The sequence below is a fragment of the Papio anubis genome, chromosome 4 (genome assembly GCF_008728515.1).
Source record: "Papio anubis isolate 15944 chromosome 4, Panubis1.0, whole genome shotgun sequence".
Lineage (NCBI taxonomy): Eukaryota > Metazoa > Chordata > Mammalia > Primates > Cercopithecidae > Papio > Papio anubis.
Window position 1 is genome coordinate 23,427,944 of NC_044979.1, and position 16,159 is coordinate 23,444,102.

The 16,159-nt window shown below is 50.5% G+C and overlaps 2 protein-coding genes and 1 long non-coding RNA gene across 18 annotated transcripts in view; 2 read left to right on the forward strand and 1 right to left on the reverse strand.

Annotated features, from left to right (window-relative positions):
* Positions 1–2,662, forward strand: part of WDR91 (WD repeat domain 91) — a 133,105-nt gene extending 130,443 nt beyond the window's left edge. For all 8 annotated transcript variants that reach the window (XM_031665897.1, XM_009203908.4, XM_021936301.2 and 5 more), the window contains one exon: positions 148–2,662. In XM_031665897.1, coding sequence (XP_031521757.1) covers positions 148–312 — 165 coding nt within the window. In that variant the 3' untranslated portion in view covers positions 313–2,662. The remainder of the gene's footprint in view (positions 1–147) is intronic.
* An 8,737-nt stretch (positions 2,663–11,399) lies between these two features.
* LOC108585171 lies at positions 11,400–11,986 on the reverse strand. The gene is made up of 2 exons (XR_001901235.3): positions 11,942–11,986; positions 11,400–11,472 (listed from the first exon to the last, which is right to left on the reverse strand). It is a non-coding gene; the product is annotated as an uncharacterized LOC108585171 (long non-coding RNA).
* A 39-nt stretch (positions 11,987–12,025) lies between these two features.
* Positions 12,026–16,159, forward strand: part of CYREN (cell cycle regulator of NHEJ) — a 163,179-nt gene continuing 159,045 nt past the window's right edge. For 3 of the 9 annotated variants that reach the window (XR_004183421.1, XM_031665914.1, XM_031665913.1), the window contains exons 1-2: positions 13,167–14,559; positions 15,427–15,502. Coding sequence is in view for 8 of the 9 variants with exons in the window: in XM_031665914.1 (XP_031521774.1) it covers positions 14,320–14,559; positions 15,427–15,462 (276 nt within the window). In the remaining variant the exon portion in view is untranslated. Of the gene's footprint in view, positions 12,582–13,166; positions 14,560–14,720; positions 15,307–15,426; positions 15,503–16,159 lie in introns of those variants that run through there. The other 6 variants (XM_009203896.4, XM_017957187.3, XM_021936297.2 and 3 more) reach the window with 6 other exon arrangements.

Here is a 16,159-nt window from a genome sequence, read left to right on the forward strand (position 1 = left end):
CTGGTTCAAGAAGTTAAACAGACTTTCTAGAAAGGTGGGCATGTGTGCCTGGCCTCAAGCACATCCTCAGGTAGGCCACTGAAAGTGGATCAAGTATGTGTAAGTGGTGTTTGCTGACACCTCCTCCTGTTTCCTGTCCTCTTGCAGCTGGGTGGCGATGAGAAGGTTCTGGAGAGCTGCTTGAGCCTGGGTGGCCACCGAGCCCCTGTGGTCACCGTGGACTGGAGCACTGCCATGGACTGTGGGACCTGCCTCACTGCCTCCATGGATGGGAAGATCAAGCTGACCACCCTCCTGGCCCATAAAGCCTGATGACCTGCCCCAAGGGCCACCCGATGAAGCAGTATTATCCGGGGTAGGGGGAAGAGGTATAGGACAGGAAAACCAGGTGCTCCACTCCATCTCCCTGCCAGTGCAGTGACTCTGCAGGGAAAGACTGGCAAGGAGGGTCAGGCACTGCCATCTTCGGTGACTGGAATGGGACCCACGTGGAGTAGGTGGCATATGCTTCCCAGAGACTGGTATCATGGCTGTGCCAGAAGTACATGTGAGACTATGGAGGAAAGCTCTGGAAGAAGGAGAAACATTGCAGTGGCTACTGTGTTGGCTCAGAAGAAATTGACAGTATTTTGTATATATATGCCCATTTTTCTTTTTCTTTTTTTAAAACAGAGAATGCTCTTATGGTCCCCTGGTGTCTCTTTCTAGGATGTGTGTCACTTTGCTTCAGTGACAGCCCTCCCACCCAGCCTGGCTCTGCTGGCCCAGAGCTGAACCTCTCCAGGCTCTCCTGTTGCTTTGCCATGGAGCCAGGTCAGCTCTCTGTCTGTTCTGCTGCGTAACAAGGTTTGGCAGTTCCTGTTTCTCTGGGCTTCAGTCAAGGCCACAGAGTTCTTTTTCTTCCCTGAAAGCTGGCAGCTTTTGTTACAGAAGATTCTCAGGATGAAGGCAGGGGCTGAGGCCTCTGCCACTGGCTTCCCCTTTCCATCCAGTGGCTGCTGTTTCCCAAGATGGGCTAAGCATTCCTTATCTAAAATGCTTGGGACAGGAGTGTTACAGATTTTGGATTTTTTCAGACTTTGGAATATTTGCATATATACATAATGAGGTGTCTTGGTAGGTCTCATGTCTAAACATGAAATTCACTCATGTTTTAGATATACCTTATACATGTAGCCTAAAGATAACTCTATACAGCATTTTAAATAATTTTGTACATGAAACAAAGTATTGATTGTGGTCAGGTGTAGTATTTTCTACTTGTGGTGTCATGTTGGTGCTCAAAGTTTTGGAGCGGGGCACGGTGGCTCACGTCTGTAATTCCAGCACTTTGGGAGGCCAAGGTGGGTGGATCACTTAAGGTCAAGAGTTCGAGACCAGCCTGGCCAACATGGTGAAACCCCATCTCTACTAAAAATACCAAAATCAGCTAGGCGTGGTGGCAGGTGCCTGTAATCCCCGCTACTCCGGAGGCTGGGGCAGGAGAATCACTTGAGCCCAGGAGGTGGAAGTTACAGTGAGCCAAGATCACATCATTGACCTGCAGCCTGGGCGACAGAGGGAGAACACAACTGAAAAAAAAAAAAAGTTTTGGGTTATGGAGCATTTTGGATTTTGGATCTTTGGGTTAAGGACGCTCAACCTATACCTCTTTCATTTGGTGGCTCCTCTCCTTCCTCCAACTGAACATCTCTGTGGAAAGGTGACGGCTGCCTGCCCCCCTCTGCTGGCGAATGGTGAGGTCAGAGCAAGGGGGCCAAGTTGCTGCTGGTGGGCACCTGGGGTTAAGGCCAGCCCAACTGTGGCTGAGCCCATCTGTAGCTGAGCTGAGCATTGACCAGCTGTGTCCACACCCTGCCTGAGGCGTGCCCTCTCCTCCCTGGCTGGGGTGGGACCTTGAAGATGCAGATCCTCCCAGGAGGTGAGGAGGAACAAGAGACTCACTCCCCTTTTCCCTCTTGCCTTTCACAGCTGAGGCAGAGCTTATGGGGGGAGTCACTATGGGAGTGATGGGCCTGGGCTTTGGTCTCCAGTGCTTAGCAGGGGTGACCTTATCACTGAGCTGGGAAAGGCGGCTGCCACTAGTCATTTTAAGTCTCTGAGCTCCAGCCCAGTTCTGGGGGCACAAGTCTGGAATAGGGATACTCCTAGTTACCTGCTTGTGGAAAAGCACAAAGAAACTTTTATCAAAGCCTTGGCTCTGTTCTGGGAGTTGAGGGAAAAGTAGGGAGGTATTTAAGTGGCTTGATTATGAGAAAACACCAGAGACAGTAGTAAATAGTTATTTACTGATTTTTACCCATTTCTACCCTGGCAATCCTCCCTGCAAATGAAGAAAACCAAGACTTCTTCATTTATTATTTTTCCCCATCTTCTGTATTGAAACAGTGATCTTACTTATCTCACCCAGTGACTCTGTAGGACATTTAAAAAGTGGTCATGGGTTTCACTGGAGTGACCATGTATTAATGTTTCCTCTCTTCATCTCAAAGTTTCTGTCTTACTACCTTTTCTCTCCCCTTAATACCATCTCTACAGCTTGCTGAGATGCTTTAAGGATCACAGAGACACAAAGAAGATTTGAACCTTGCACTCCTCCCATCCCACCTCTTCTCCCTCCTGGGTGAGCGCTCGTCCTCAAATAAAGCATGTTGGAACTTCAGCTTATCTCTCTTTCCATAGACCTGCATGGCATCTGCCTAAGAACCCAAGCAAGACTCTTCCATTGTCTTGGTTGAGGGCGGCATAGAAGAAAACCTCTTTACCAGTCCCAGCCTCAGTTCCCAGCCCAGGTGTTGACCCTCAGCTCTGGGGAGGGCTGCACAGAGAGCCTTGCGGGTACACTTCCCCACTTCCTCCTTCTCTTCAGATACCTGCCGTTATTTGCCTCTTCTGCTCCATGGCCTCAGGCCTTGGCTGTGTTCTGGGAGTTGAGGGAAGCATTTGAATGGGGAGGGCCTCATAGCCAGTCCCCATTCAAATGCTTTAGGGGTTCAACGTAATCTTTTGAAGTATGTATACATTGTGGAATACAGACAATGTAGAATGATTAAATCTAGCTAACTGACATGTGCATTACCTCACATGATAAATAACATTTTAGCTGTCAATTAAAAAAAAATCCCCCAAGCCTCCAAATGCTTTGGGTGCTGACTCCAATCTGTGCAAATCACACAGTTCAGATTCCTGACCCCTGCTTGGGGCGGGAAGCATCTCTCCCTTCAGATAGCTCATTTCAGCTGGCTATGGAAAGAGATTTTAAGGAGAGAAATGTGCAAGGGGTTCTTCTGTTAAAGAAAAACTTAGTCAATGATACCTATTAAAGCACAGTAAAGACTACCATCTCGGTAGGAATAGGGACCACTGCAATGGGGTCTTGCATGGGGGAGACAGATTGGGCTCAATTCCGAATACAGCGTGCACAGTGGGAATTCACAGCCAAGGAGCAGGGTGGGGGTCTGTGAATAGAAAATTACTAAGCGGAGCCATCAGGGTAAGAGAGATTCTGGTGAAACTGACCTAACAGGACTCTTGCTGAAGACATGCTAGGGCAATAGACCACTCGGGGATGGTGGAGGGTGAGGAGCCTGATAAGGCTTGGAGGGTGATCAGATACCAAGGGGAAAGGAAAGGGGTTTTTTGCTAAGACTGGATTTTACAAGGAAGCGTACAGACTGGCCTTGCAGAAGACTCAGAAGCCTGACTGAAGCTTGGACAAGTAAAGCCTCTTTGTCAGTTCCAATTGCCAAGGATTTTTTTTTCTATAAGTGACAAGGCAGAATAGCCAATTATTTTCTGTTCCTTTACTCACAAGGAAAAGATGCTTCTCCACCCCAGCCCGTGAGACCTGGGCTTGTCCTGGCTCACAGCGGGTGACGGTGGGAACCCTGGAGGTCAGTGACCTTAACCCCTCAAGGCAGCGGTGGCGGGGGAAGCAGGTCCTGCCCGAGACTGCCCTCCTGAAGAGCTATGTGGACCCCAGTGTGGCAGTTCGGTTTGTGACCTGAAGGCACTGAGGCCGCCCCCTTCAGCCTTGCTATCTAGACACTGTCCCATGCGGCCAGGGGCTGAGGGGCAGAGATCCAGCTGTGTGGGTGTCGCTGCTGGGGAGGAGCCGCAGGTGCCGCGCAGGGAGGGAGTGCGGTGTCCGAGTTCGCTGCGCCTGGGTGTGGCCAGCACCCATTCTAGTTGCTGATTTTTTTGCGAACCACGTTTCAGATTGCTGTCCTGAGTTCCCATTTTAGGGCCAGATCTTGTCAGATCATCCTTTCAACCTGAAAATGCTGCTGGGGAAGGCCTCACTGGCCACTGCTTGCACGGGCGTTTCCAGTCTGGGCTCCGGCATCCTTTGGGCTGTGTGAAGCCAGGAGTGTGGTTTTCAACTAAAACTCAGCACTGACGCCACGTTACCGTGGTGGAGCCCAGCATCCAGCAGGACATGTGGGCAGAGGGTACCCCTGGCGCCACATTTGCAAGGCCTCCTGTCTTGAAATGTTGCTAAAATTAAGGGACAAGAGAGACCGAAGAATGGGATGCAGGAAAGTTTTTATTTTTAGGTGTATATCAGCTCAGTGGAATTGCATCCAGATGTTTCATAGGTTATTACTTCAAGAACAGCCTGTAACCTTATGATATGGTAGAGCATATAAATTGGGGTGCAGTATCCCCATGACCTATTTTGTGCCTAGGTAGCTGGCCCATCGTATTTAATGATTTTTTCAGGAGGCCATTCATTGTTTTCCTAGTCTCCTATGTCTATGTCTTTTTTGATATTTGTATTTATTTTTGAGATCATGCTCCTTTTAGTTCCTTTATTCTCATTATAGACTGGATATCCTAAGAGTTCCCCTTGCTTTAGAGGAATTAGAAAGAAGGATGGCTTGATTCTCCTACTTCCTTTTGCTTCTATGCTACCTCTTGTCTGATGTCCTTTACAGTGAATAATGGCCACCTTGTCTGGGGCCCACACAGCGTCTAAGAGTTGTAAGATTTCTTCTTTAATTTCTTTCCCTCCAGCAGTTAAGAGTCCCCTTTCTTTGTAAATGGCTCCATGGGCATGTAATGTAGCAAAGGCATACTTTGAGTCAGTATAGATGTTAACTGTCTTTCCTTTGGCTACTAATAGTGCTTTAGTTAGAGCTATTAATTCTGCTTTTTGTGCAGAGGTCCCAGTAGGGAGGGCCTGTGCCTCTGAATTTAGAGTCACCACTGCAAACCTGGCTCGGCAGACCCCTTCTGATATAAACTTGCTTCCATCTGTGAAATATTCAATATCTGGGTCCTTAAAGGGTTGGTCTCTTAAGTCTTTCTGGCTTGAGAACACCTCATCTACTATGTCTACACAATAGTGTTGGGGAAACCGGTCTTGCAATTTGGGCATTTCTACAGGCAACAGGGTAGCCAGGTTGAGTATTCGTGGTTTTTAAAGTTATGTATGGATTTCCACATAAAAGCCCTTGATATCTTAACATTCTTGGATTAGATAGCCAGTGATATCCTCTTTGCTCCATTAAGGTGATCACTGTGTGTGGCACCCGTATTATTAGCTTTTGTCCTAGAATCAGCTTCCCAGCATTTTCTGCCAGCATGGCAGTGGCAGCTAATGCTTTTAAGCAGGGGGGCCACCCCAGGGCCACAAGGTCTAACTGCTTTGATAAATAGGCTACTGGTCGATACCATGATCCTAATGTTTGAACTAAAACTCCTGTAGTCATTCCTTTTCTTTCATGGACATAGAGAAAGAAAGGCTTAGTCAGGTCTGGCAATCCCAGGGCTCAAGCTTGGCTTAAGGCCTTTTTGATCTCATTAAAGGCCTTCTCCTGCTCATTACCCCATAGGAGGGACTCTTTTTCTCCCCCACTTTGTGGCTTCATACAATGGCTTTGCCATGAGTGAAAAGTTCGGCATCCAAGTACATCAAAAGCCTGCTGCCCCTAAAAACTCCCTTACTTGTCGCCGGGTGACAGGAGTGGGGAGTGCACGTATGGCTTCCTTCTGCCCACTGCCGAGTTCGCACTGCCCTTGGGCTACTAGGAAACCTAGATATCTTACTCTTTTTGCACAGACCTGAGCTTTTTCCTGAGATCCTTTGTAACTTGCCTTCCACAGAAGGTGAAGGAGATCTTTGGTGCCCTGGAAGCAATCTTCCTTGATAGGTGCTGCAAACAAACAAATGATCATCAATGTATTGTAACATACACACTTGTCATTTGGTGGGACAAAAGCCTTAAGGTCTGATGCTAGTGCCTCTTCAAAGAGAGTGGGGGAGTTGTTGAACCCTTGTGGGAGCCTGGTCCAGGTGAATTGTATTCCTCCCCACTGGAATGCAAAAATAGGCTGACTTATTGGAGCTAGCCTGAGGCAGAAAAAGGCATCTTTTAAGTCCAAACAGGTAAACCAGGTGGCATGAGCAGGAATGTGGCTCATCAGTGTATATGGGTTGGGCACCACCACATGTAAGGTAACAGTAACTTTATTTATGGCCCATAGGTCTTGCACAGGCCAGAACCCACCAGACGGTTTTTGCACTGGTTAAGAGTAGAGTATTCCAGGGTGACTTGCATTTCTTTATGATCCCATGTTCTAGTAGCCGATTTATGTGCTTGGTCATTCCTCACACTGCCTCTATAGACACCTGGTACTGGGGAATGCGTACTGGAGTTGCACCTGGAACTAACTCTACTACCACTGGTGCCTGGTTTATGACCAATCCTGGAGGATTGTCTTCTGCCCACACCTCAGGTATTTCAGTGACTAGTTTGTCAAATATTCTGTCCATAAATTCAGACAGCCTGTATGTCTCTTTTATGTATAGCCTCCATTCCTCAGCCTCAGGGAGGGTAAGACTTAACATCATAACTTTTGGTCAGCTTAGATCCAGAGTCATGTTTCCTTCCGGCCTGAAGGAAATTTGTGCTTGTAGTTTCTGAAGCAAGTCTCTCCCTAACAGGGGCACTGGACAATTTGGCAGATATAAGAATTCATGTTGGACTTCTTGTCCTCCAATGACACACCTTCTGGATTGACAGGCCTTTTCTCTGATACTCTGGTTGCCCCAACTATAGTAGCATAGGTTTTAGATAGCAGCCCAACGGGCTGTGTCACTACCAAGTGTTCAGCACCTGCATCTACCATAAAATCCATCTGTTGGCCTCCCACTTTCATAGAGACCAGGGGCTCCTGGAGGCCTACAGAGATGGAGCCCAGTCTGTCTCAGTCCTTATATTCCTCAACTCCTGCTAAGCTGACCAGATCGGCATCCAGCTTTAGAACAACGGCTAGCGGCTGCAGGCCTTGGGCAGGCGTCAGGTCCCTAGCTGCTGCTTTCTTCTTTTCTCTTTCTGGACATTCATCCTTCCAGTGCCCTTTCTGTTTGCATTCTTGCACATTGATCCCTCTCAAGCCTAGGCCGGCCTTCAAACCCTGGCCTAGCTTGTCCTCTACTGTGACCACAACCATGTCTGCGTCCTTTCACAAAACCAGTCTCTCTTTGAACTAGAGCAGCAGCCAACAAATCAACCTTTTCCTTGGCTTTGCGCTTTGCCTCTTTCTCGGCTTCCTCCTCTGGCTAATACTAATACCTTAGTAGCTACTTGAATAAGCTGGGTAATACTCATAGCCTCAAAAGCTTCCAACTTCTGAAGCTTCCATCTAATGTCACCTTGTGCCTGGCCCACAAATGCCACATTAACCATGCATTGATTCCCTACAGCCTCCGGATCAAATGGCGTATAAAGCCGGTATGCTTCACAGAGTCTTCATAAAATTCACTGGGACTCTCATCAGCCTTTTGGCGTACCTCTGAGACCGCTCCCAAATGCGTTGCCTTTTTCCCTCCAGCCTTCATTCCATTAAGGGGTGCCTCCCGATACCTCTGCAGGTTTTGCAATTCTTCTGCCTGGATTGGATCCCAATTTGGATCTGCTTCTGGGAACCTCTTCTGTGCATACTACTTAACAGGTGCATTGCTTTCTAACCACTGTAAGGCTGCCTGAGTAATTCTCCTGGCATTCTTCTGTATTGAACAATATTAAAAGTAGCTGCTGACAATCAGGCCAGGTAGGGTTATGAGTCAGAAAGATGGACTGCATGAAGTCGATGACAGCCTGGGGCTTCTCAGTATAGGAGGGTGTAAGCTGTTTCCAGTTTAGGAGGTCAGTGGCGGAGAAAGGCTAGTAAACGAAAAGGCATTGCCCTCCTTGTACATTATTCTGTTTATCATGATAAATTTGGCTTTGTGTCTCCCAGAGAAACATCTGCAAGGCTCGGGTGTGGCGGGGTGCTTCTTTAGTCTTTATAGGTAGGGGCTCTGACTCTTCCCTGTGGGGTGACGCCTGAGGCTCACTCTCCTCTGAGCTTGATTCCTCAGGGGCCGTTTGTGGGGGCCTGCAGAATAGGTTTTTCCTGTTTTCCTTGCGTCTTTTCCTTTCCTTCCACTGTCCCTTTGGGTTCTAGTGGCAGGATCTTGGCTCACTGTAAGCTCCGCCTCCTGGGTTCACCCCATTCTCCTGCCTCAGCCTCCCGAGTAGCTTGGACTACAAGCGCCTGCCACCGTACCTGGCTAATTTTTTGTATTTTTAGTACAGACGGGGTTTCACCGTGGTCTCGATCTCCTAACCTCGTGATCCGCCCGCCTCGGCCTCCCTTTAGGTTCTTTTACTGCTTCAGATCTGGCACAAACTACCAGGGTCTTACAGTAAGTCTCAGAATAGGCTTGTAGCCACTTGGGGCGAGTTTGAAAGATGCTCAGCCAGGAGTCAATGTATGGGAACTGGTCCGGGTACCCAGGCTATTCTCTGGCTCCGGTTATTATCCTAAACACACAATTATCTATCTGTCTATCGTCCCTTCGGCGGGTCACCCAACATTAAAAGAAGTCCAATCTATTTCACAGAGAGTTCTCAATCTCGGAGGGGTTAATTTAACTCCATAATCTCCATTAAAACCTTTCTTGAAATTTTCCCAACATACAATCCAATGGAGTAGGCTTTGATGCTTTTCCTCCCATTTTGCCCTTTGTGATGTGCTTTCACTCTCACTTTCATTCCTGGACTGACCAGACTGGGTCCTATTATGGGAGGGGGAGGTTCGGGCACTGCTTAGCTAGGAGAGTACCTTATTCCCACTACAGCCTGCTGCAGCTGTAGAGCAGCTCCTGTTTGCCAGATCCGGTGTCCTATGTCTGGCTCGTCCCACACTGGGAACACACAGTCTGCACTGAGATCTGTGTCTCCCCATGTCACGCCCCGCGTTGGCCTCTGCCAAGACTGTCTCTTTCACACAATTTCATGCACCTCCCCCGTTCCCAGTTGCTGACCTTTAGTTAAAGTGGCGAAGCCTCTCTTGCCATGTTCAGTTTCCTTTCACCTCCCCCATTCCCAGTTGCTATCCTTTAGTTAAAGCGGCGAGCACCTCTTGCCACTTTGGTTCTCTTTCCTGACCAATCTGCGAGCCTCTCTCACATCCCGCATCACTTAGGGTGTGAGTTTCATCCGAATGAACGGGTCTCTCCCATTGTCTCCAGCCCCTCTGGGTCAGACTAGTTTTAGTTCTCACCCCTGGAAGGTGATCAGGCTCCCCTTCCGTCCTTATGGGATAGGTCCTGCCTTAGGGCCCAAACTGTATTACCATGGTTCAGATGGCTGCTCCTGTCACTGTCCAGCAGTCCCTTTTTACTGGTTCTGTTGCGCTGTCGGGAAGGGCACTGGGGCCGGGGAGGGCAGATCCCCTTCCAGGCCAAAAGTTGGTGCCAAGGGTCCCAGGTCTCCCCTGCCTCAGAGCCTCAGTCCCACAGGCAAAAGAGACAGAAATCTGCTGTCTCCAGTCCCAGATTTCGGCACCAGAAATGTTGCGGAAATGAAGGGACAGGAGAGACCAAAGAATGGGATGCAGTAAAGTTTTTATTTTTAGGTGTATACCAGCTCAGTGGAATTGCATCCAGAAAGTCTGAGCATAGAACAAAGAAAACAAGTGCCTTTTAAGCATTTTGAGGCGGGAATTACGTGAAGCAGGAAGCAGGCTTACAGAAGTGAGAACAAAGGCCATTAATTATCTTGTGATACTCTTGCAACATATCTTACATCTCTGGGAAAACTTGGTTTGCAACTTACTCTTATCTGTCTTGTTGAGAGGTGACAATGTGCTAGCAGCCCTGGCTCTTGGCACCTCCTTGGCCTTGGCGTCCACTCTGGCGGTGCTTGAGGAGCCCTTCAGCTTGCCACGGCACTGTGGGAGCCCCTCTCTGGGCTGGCCCAGGCTGGAGCTGGCTCTCTCTGCTTGAGGGGAGGTGTGGAGGGAGAGGCGCGGGTGGGAACAGGGCTGTGCGTGGTGCTTATAGGACAGCGTGAGTTCCAGGCGGGCTTGGGCTCGGAGGGTCCAGCACTCGCAGGGGCTGGCAGGCACTGCCACCCACGGGCAGTGAGGGGCTTAGCAGCTGGGCCAGCAGCTGCCGAGGGTGTGCCAAGTCCTCCAGCACTGCTGGCCCGCCGACACCACGCTCAAATTCTCGCCGGGCATCAGCCGCCTCCCTGTAGGGCAGGGCTAGGGACCTGCAACCTGCCATGCCCAACCCCCCCTCCACCGTGGTGGGCTCCCGTGTGGCCGGAGCCTCCTCGAAGGGCATCGCCCCCTGTTCCATGGCACCCAGTTCCATAGACCACCCAAGTGCGGAGGAATGCAGGTGCCCAGTGCGGGACTGGCGGGCAGCTCTGCCTGCGGCCCTGGTGAGGGATCCACTAGGTGAAGCCAGCTGGGCTCCTGGGTCTAGTGGGGACTTGGAGAACCTTTATGTCTAGCTAAGGGATTGTAAATACACCAATCAGCACTCTATGTCTGGCTCAACGTTTGTAAATACACCAATGAGTACTCTGTATCTAGCTAATCTAGTGGGGACTTAGAGAACTTTTCTGTCTAGCACTCTGTGTTTAACTAAAGGATTGTAAAGGTACCAATCAGCACTTCCTGTCTAGCTCAGGGACTGTAAATGCACCAATCTGCACTCTGTCAAAATGGACCAATCAGCTCTCTGTAAAATGGACCAACCAGTTCTCTGTAAAATAGACCAATCAGTGCTCTGTAAAATGGACCAATCAGCAGGATGTGGGTGGGGTCAGATAAGAAAATAAAAGCAGGCTGCCCCAGTCAGCAGTGGCGACCAGTTGCAGTCACCTTCCACTTTGTGGAACTCTGTTTTTTCACTCTTTACAATAAATCCTGCTGGTGCTCAGTGTTTGGGTCCAAGCTGCTTTCATGAGCTGTAACACTCACTGCGGAGGTGGTTTCAGGTTACTTGTGAAACCAGTGAGACCACAAACCCACCGGAAGGAAGAAACTCTGAACATATCCCAACGTCAGAAAGAACAAACTCTGGATTCACCATCTTTTAAGAACTGTAGAAGTTCTTACACTCACAACGAGGTCTGTGGCTTCATTCTTGAAGTCAGTCAATTCCAGACACACTGTGAGACCTTGTAGCTGTGCAGGGAGGAAAGAAAACACAAACTTAACAGAGCCCATAAAATATTTGAAGGGCAGATACAGTTAATGTTTCTTGGGACTGGCAGTTAATATCGTCCTTTAACTTTGGGAGGGCTGAAATTCTTTTCAGCTTTGGGTAATACAGCAATTCATTCTATGAGCTTTTATTTCTTTTACTATAATTTTACTATTAGTACTTATAAGGGAGGAGATGACCCCCCCATGTTGTCTTATGCCCAATTTCTGCCTCCAAAGAAATAAAAAGTAAAAACTAAAAGGCAGAAATGAAATCCACAAGCAGACAGCCTGTTGCCACACCCAGGGCCTGGTGGTTAAAGATCGACCCCTGACCTCATCGGTTATGTTATCTATAGATTACAGACATTGTATAGCAATGCACTGTGAAAATCCCTATCGTGTTTTGTTCCGATTTCATTACTGGTGCATTCTGCCCCCAGTCACGTACCCCTTGCTTGCTCAATCGATCAGGACCCTCTCACGCAGACCCCCTTAGAGTTGTGAGCCCTTAAAAGGAACGGGAATTGCTCGGTTCTTGAGACAGGAGTCTTACTGATGGCCCTGGCTGAATAAACCCCTTCCTTCCTTTAACTCAGTGTCTGAGGAGTTTTGTCTGCGGCTTGTCCTGCTACACTTATGCTGCTATTCTATTATCTTCTTAATTTTCCACTGCATTAGGAAAACAAATGGAGGCCGGGCTCCCATCCTCCTCCAGCACTCCAGGGCTGCCTGGCCCAGCAGGGATCTTCGACCTGGTTTCCAAGGGAATTCCTGGGAGGCCTTTCCAAAACACTCCCATTCCCTTCCGCTAACTTCAGGGGCCAGGAACGGACACTTTTTCACCTTCCTCAGGCCCGCTGCGCTGCCTCGCTCGCGTTCGCAGTGCGCAGGAAACCATGTGCCAGCAGGGGGCGCCCGTGGACCTCCCAGTGAGCCACCTGCCCAGAGCCGGAAGTGTCCCAGGTGCTAGGACTCCGAGGGGGCCGGGAGCGCGCCAGGACCGGAAGTGTACGAAGCGGGAGCGCGCAGGGCCCAGAAGAGGCAGGCGGCCAGAGGAGGCCCGGGGAGTTCCGGTGCCAGGCAAGACGGTGGGGATTTAAGTTCTGGGTGGGGCGCGGGTCCCACAACCGCTCGGAATTTGCCTCCTGGCTCCGCTCTGGAAGCTAAGAAGGGGCACAAGAAGTGGAGAGAGGGAACCTGAGAGCAGGGAAGCCAGTAGCCGGCGGGAGGAGCGCGCTGTTCCTCGGGTCGGAAGGAGCCGGTGCAGCCTTGACCCGCGTGCGGCAGGGTCAGCGAGGCCCCTGCTGTGCTTCGCCCCCGCCTTCCCCTCCGCAGTCACCGGCTCTCTGGGCCTCCCACAGGTCCAGCGGCGGGTACCGGCCCCCAGAGCGAGGGCGGGCTGTGAACTGGCATCACATCGCGTTCCCGCGGGGGCCCCCTTCCGCTTAGGCAGGGAACGGCCGGCATGGGACTGAGGTCTGTCCGCGAGCGCGGTGCCCCGGAGACCCGGCTTCTGGAAGGTGCTGCGGCCTGCCCTTCGGGCCCAGAAGCAGGGCGGGGAGGCGCGGGGTCTGGAGTCTGCAGGACCTGGCTGCGAATCCAACCAGCTGATTTCAAACTTTTCTGTGATCTTCTGCAAGTTAACTCAGTCTCAGTTCCTCGTTTGCGAAATGTACTTAATATGCACCCCAGGGTGAACTAAATTTGTCCACATAGACTGCAGCAGTGCACTTGGGAGGCGCCTTAGGGAGTAGGAGTCACTAATATCAATGAGTTTTGACAGAAATGAGGGGGCATTGGCAAAGGTGTGCCCTGTGGCCATACAGGTTAGGAGGAGGGCCTGCTAATATTTTTTCTTAAGTTGTAAACAGCCATCTGAATGAGCAATACATTATCAAATTGTGATTCAGAGAGGACTATTGCTGACTACTTTTTTCTGGGCATACCTCTGCTTCAGGAGCTTGTGGCTTGATTCCTAAGTGGAAGGTAGAGACCTAGGCCCTCTGAGTCACAACTCCATCTCTCTGGGTGAGGACTGAGCTCCAGGACTGCAGAGTGGAGGCAGAACAATTGGGATAGGAAGAAGAGAGGCCAAACTAGATCAGAGTCTGGCGTGGGCTTCAGAGTCTACAGACTGGCACAGTTATGCTTCCTGGCCCCTATTGCTGGTTCAAGTTTGACCAATCAGAAATATCTTTAGCTTAAGGGCGGGGTGTTGGCCAATGAGACTTTATTGTGAAATAAAATGCCCTCAGTTTCATGTAACTGAGCCACCACAGAAGAGTAGAGAAATCAAGTTGACCAGGTGAGGGAGAGGCCATTAAGAGGTATTTTAGGGATTGGATGGGCTGGGCACCCCGAGGACTGGCATTTGGGGTGGTAATGAGGAGGAACATTGGGAGCCTCCGCCTCTTCCTTTCCTTCTGTGCTGAGTCAGTCAGCACAGAGGCTGCAGGAGGTAGCTCTGGTTGGCTCTGGCTGCCTGTGGGGGGCACCGCTTTGCGGAGGTCAGGGGGCTCTCTCCTGAGCCGCTCTCATGCCCACAATCACATCTGCCTGATGTCTGTGAATGGCCGTCTGAGTCTCCTGGGCCCTGCTCACTTTTTGGTCACCTCTGGCCTGCCCTGCACCGACCGGTAACTGCTTGATGACTGGAGGTATTGGAATTCACTGAACTTTGTTGTTCTTTGTAGGAATCAAAGATCAACTCCCACTGAGGACAAATGGACCTGTAATTCCGGGTGTGACCAGAGAACGGGATTTACCTTCCTGATAAAAAGGTCATTAAGCTTTGGCCCTGACTTTTCTTTGTGAGAAGGTACAGAGATGGAAACCTTACAATCTGAGACTAAAAAGAGGGTCCTTCCCTCATGGCTGACAGCCCAGGTGGCTACCAAGAATGTGGCACCAGCGAAGGCCCCCAAGAGGATGAGAATGGCAGCAGTGCCGGTGGCAGCAGCAAGGTGTGACAACTTTGGTCAGATAACTCCTGTGAATCTGGCGAGTAAAGCAGGGACCTCCACGACCTGGGCCAGGTCTTCCAGTGTAGGCAGAACAGCAAGATGGGTGGGTGTTTTCAGTCTGATCATCTCTTGAGCTTTTAGGAGGTGGAGGGGCTGTGGGCAGGAGGCAAAATGGGTTAAACCTCGAGGACAGGAACCCGCTTCTGCCTCTGCACTGGTGAGTGCTCTGCTGTCAGCACACACACAATGGGTTTTCCATGTCAGCCAATCTCTGATGCCAGTTATCCAAAATGCCAGTCTCTTCCTTTACAACAAACATGGTAACATCAGATGGGCAAGATCAGTGGTAGGGTCTGTTCTCCTGAGTGGTGCCTGCTCCTCCTGTGGACAGTCCTTTAGGGATGGACAGATGAGCAGCAGTTGCTGGGCCAGCAAGCGGTCAGGAGCTGAGGAGTGAGTTGAATGACGGTAATTGCGTGGGGTGGGGTGAGTCTCCAGGCTGCAGCATCAAGTGGGCGGGGCCCCAGCACTCGGTGTTCCCCTCTCTGGCTCCTCCTTCTCTAAGGTTTCCTGACCAACAGCCTTCCCATGTGACCGCTGCCGCCTTTCCCTAAGTCTGGTCCTGCTTTCAGGTTCCTCTCAGTGCAGCCTCGGCCTGAGGTCCCCTTCCTCTTGCATCCACGTGTGTGTTTCAGAGGCGGCAGCCCTTCCCTACTTCCAGATCCTTGTAGGGCTGTTGGTGGAGGGTGGGAGGCACCCCGGTGTTGCCTCCATGAAGCCCTGTGCCAGTCACCGGTCTGCAAGGCTAAGGAAATTGTGTCCGTGTCGGAGAAAGCTCCTCGGCTCAGAGGTGCTGGTGCCTCCTGTGTGGTGGGAAGTTGGCGGGAAGAGGCCCTCTTGCTCATGTTTTCTTTGTCCTTGTGAGACCTGAGAGTCTGTGTCATCTGTGCCTTGCGTGTCTTTGTTTCAGACCCCCTGCGACGAGGACTGTGTACTGCATGAATGAGGCCGAGATAGTCGATGTTGCTCTGGGAATCCTGATTGAGGTAAAGTCAGCCAAGCCTCTTACTCATGACCAGAAACTCTGCATGGGCAGAAGCTAGACTAGGCCCTTGGTCACTGTCAGTAAGAGAGACACCCTCTGCTGTAGGCTACCTCTTCTTTCTCCTGCCACTTGCCTTGCTCTTGTGTCGCCGTGTTCTCCAGGCCTCTCCCCATGTGGTTGTGTGCTCGCGGGGTGAGTCTTTGGGGCTAGATGCACGGGAGGGCATGCGTGTGTTAGGGAGAGCGTGACTGTGCGCTAGTGTGTATGTGGATGGGACATGAAGCCTTTACCTGTTTGTGTTCTTGGAAAGGTTCCCAGTTGGGTAGGTGACTTCTTAACCGTTGCCCCTCTCCTGAGCAGAGGCTGCTGAGCTTCCTGGCTTCCTGCAGTAATAATTGCAGTGCCTCAGAGTTGCACAGCATTCTGCAGTTTACCCAGTGCCTTGACAGCCTGTGTGATGTCATTTGGGCCTTGCAGTAACCCTGTGGTGTGGGGCTTTTCCTAGTGCTAAGGCATGGGCCCACACCCAGGTTTTGTATCCTGGGCTCCTTCCATTCTGTCACCGCCCCTTCTAGACATGTTTCTTCCATTTCTTTTTCCTTTCCCCTCACTAATCCTCATGCCTCTGCTGGCTTCTCTCCCAAGTGGGTCCTGGTTT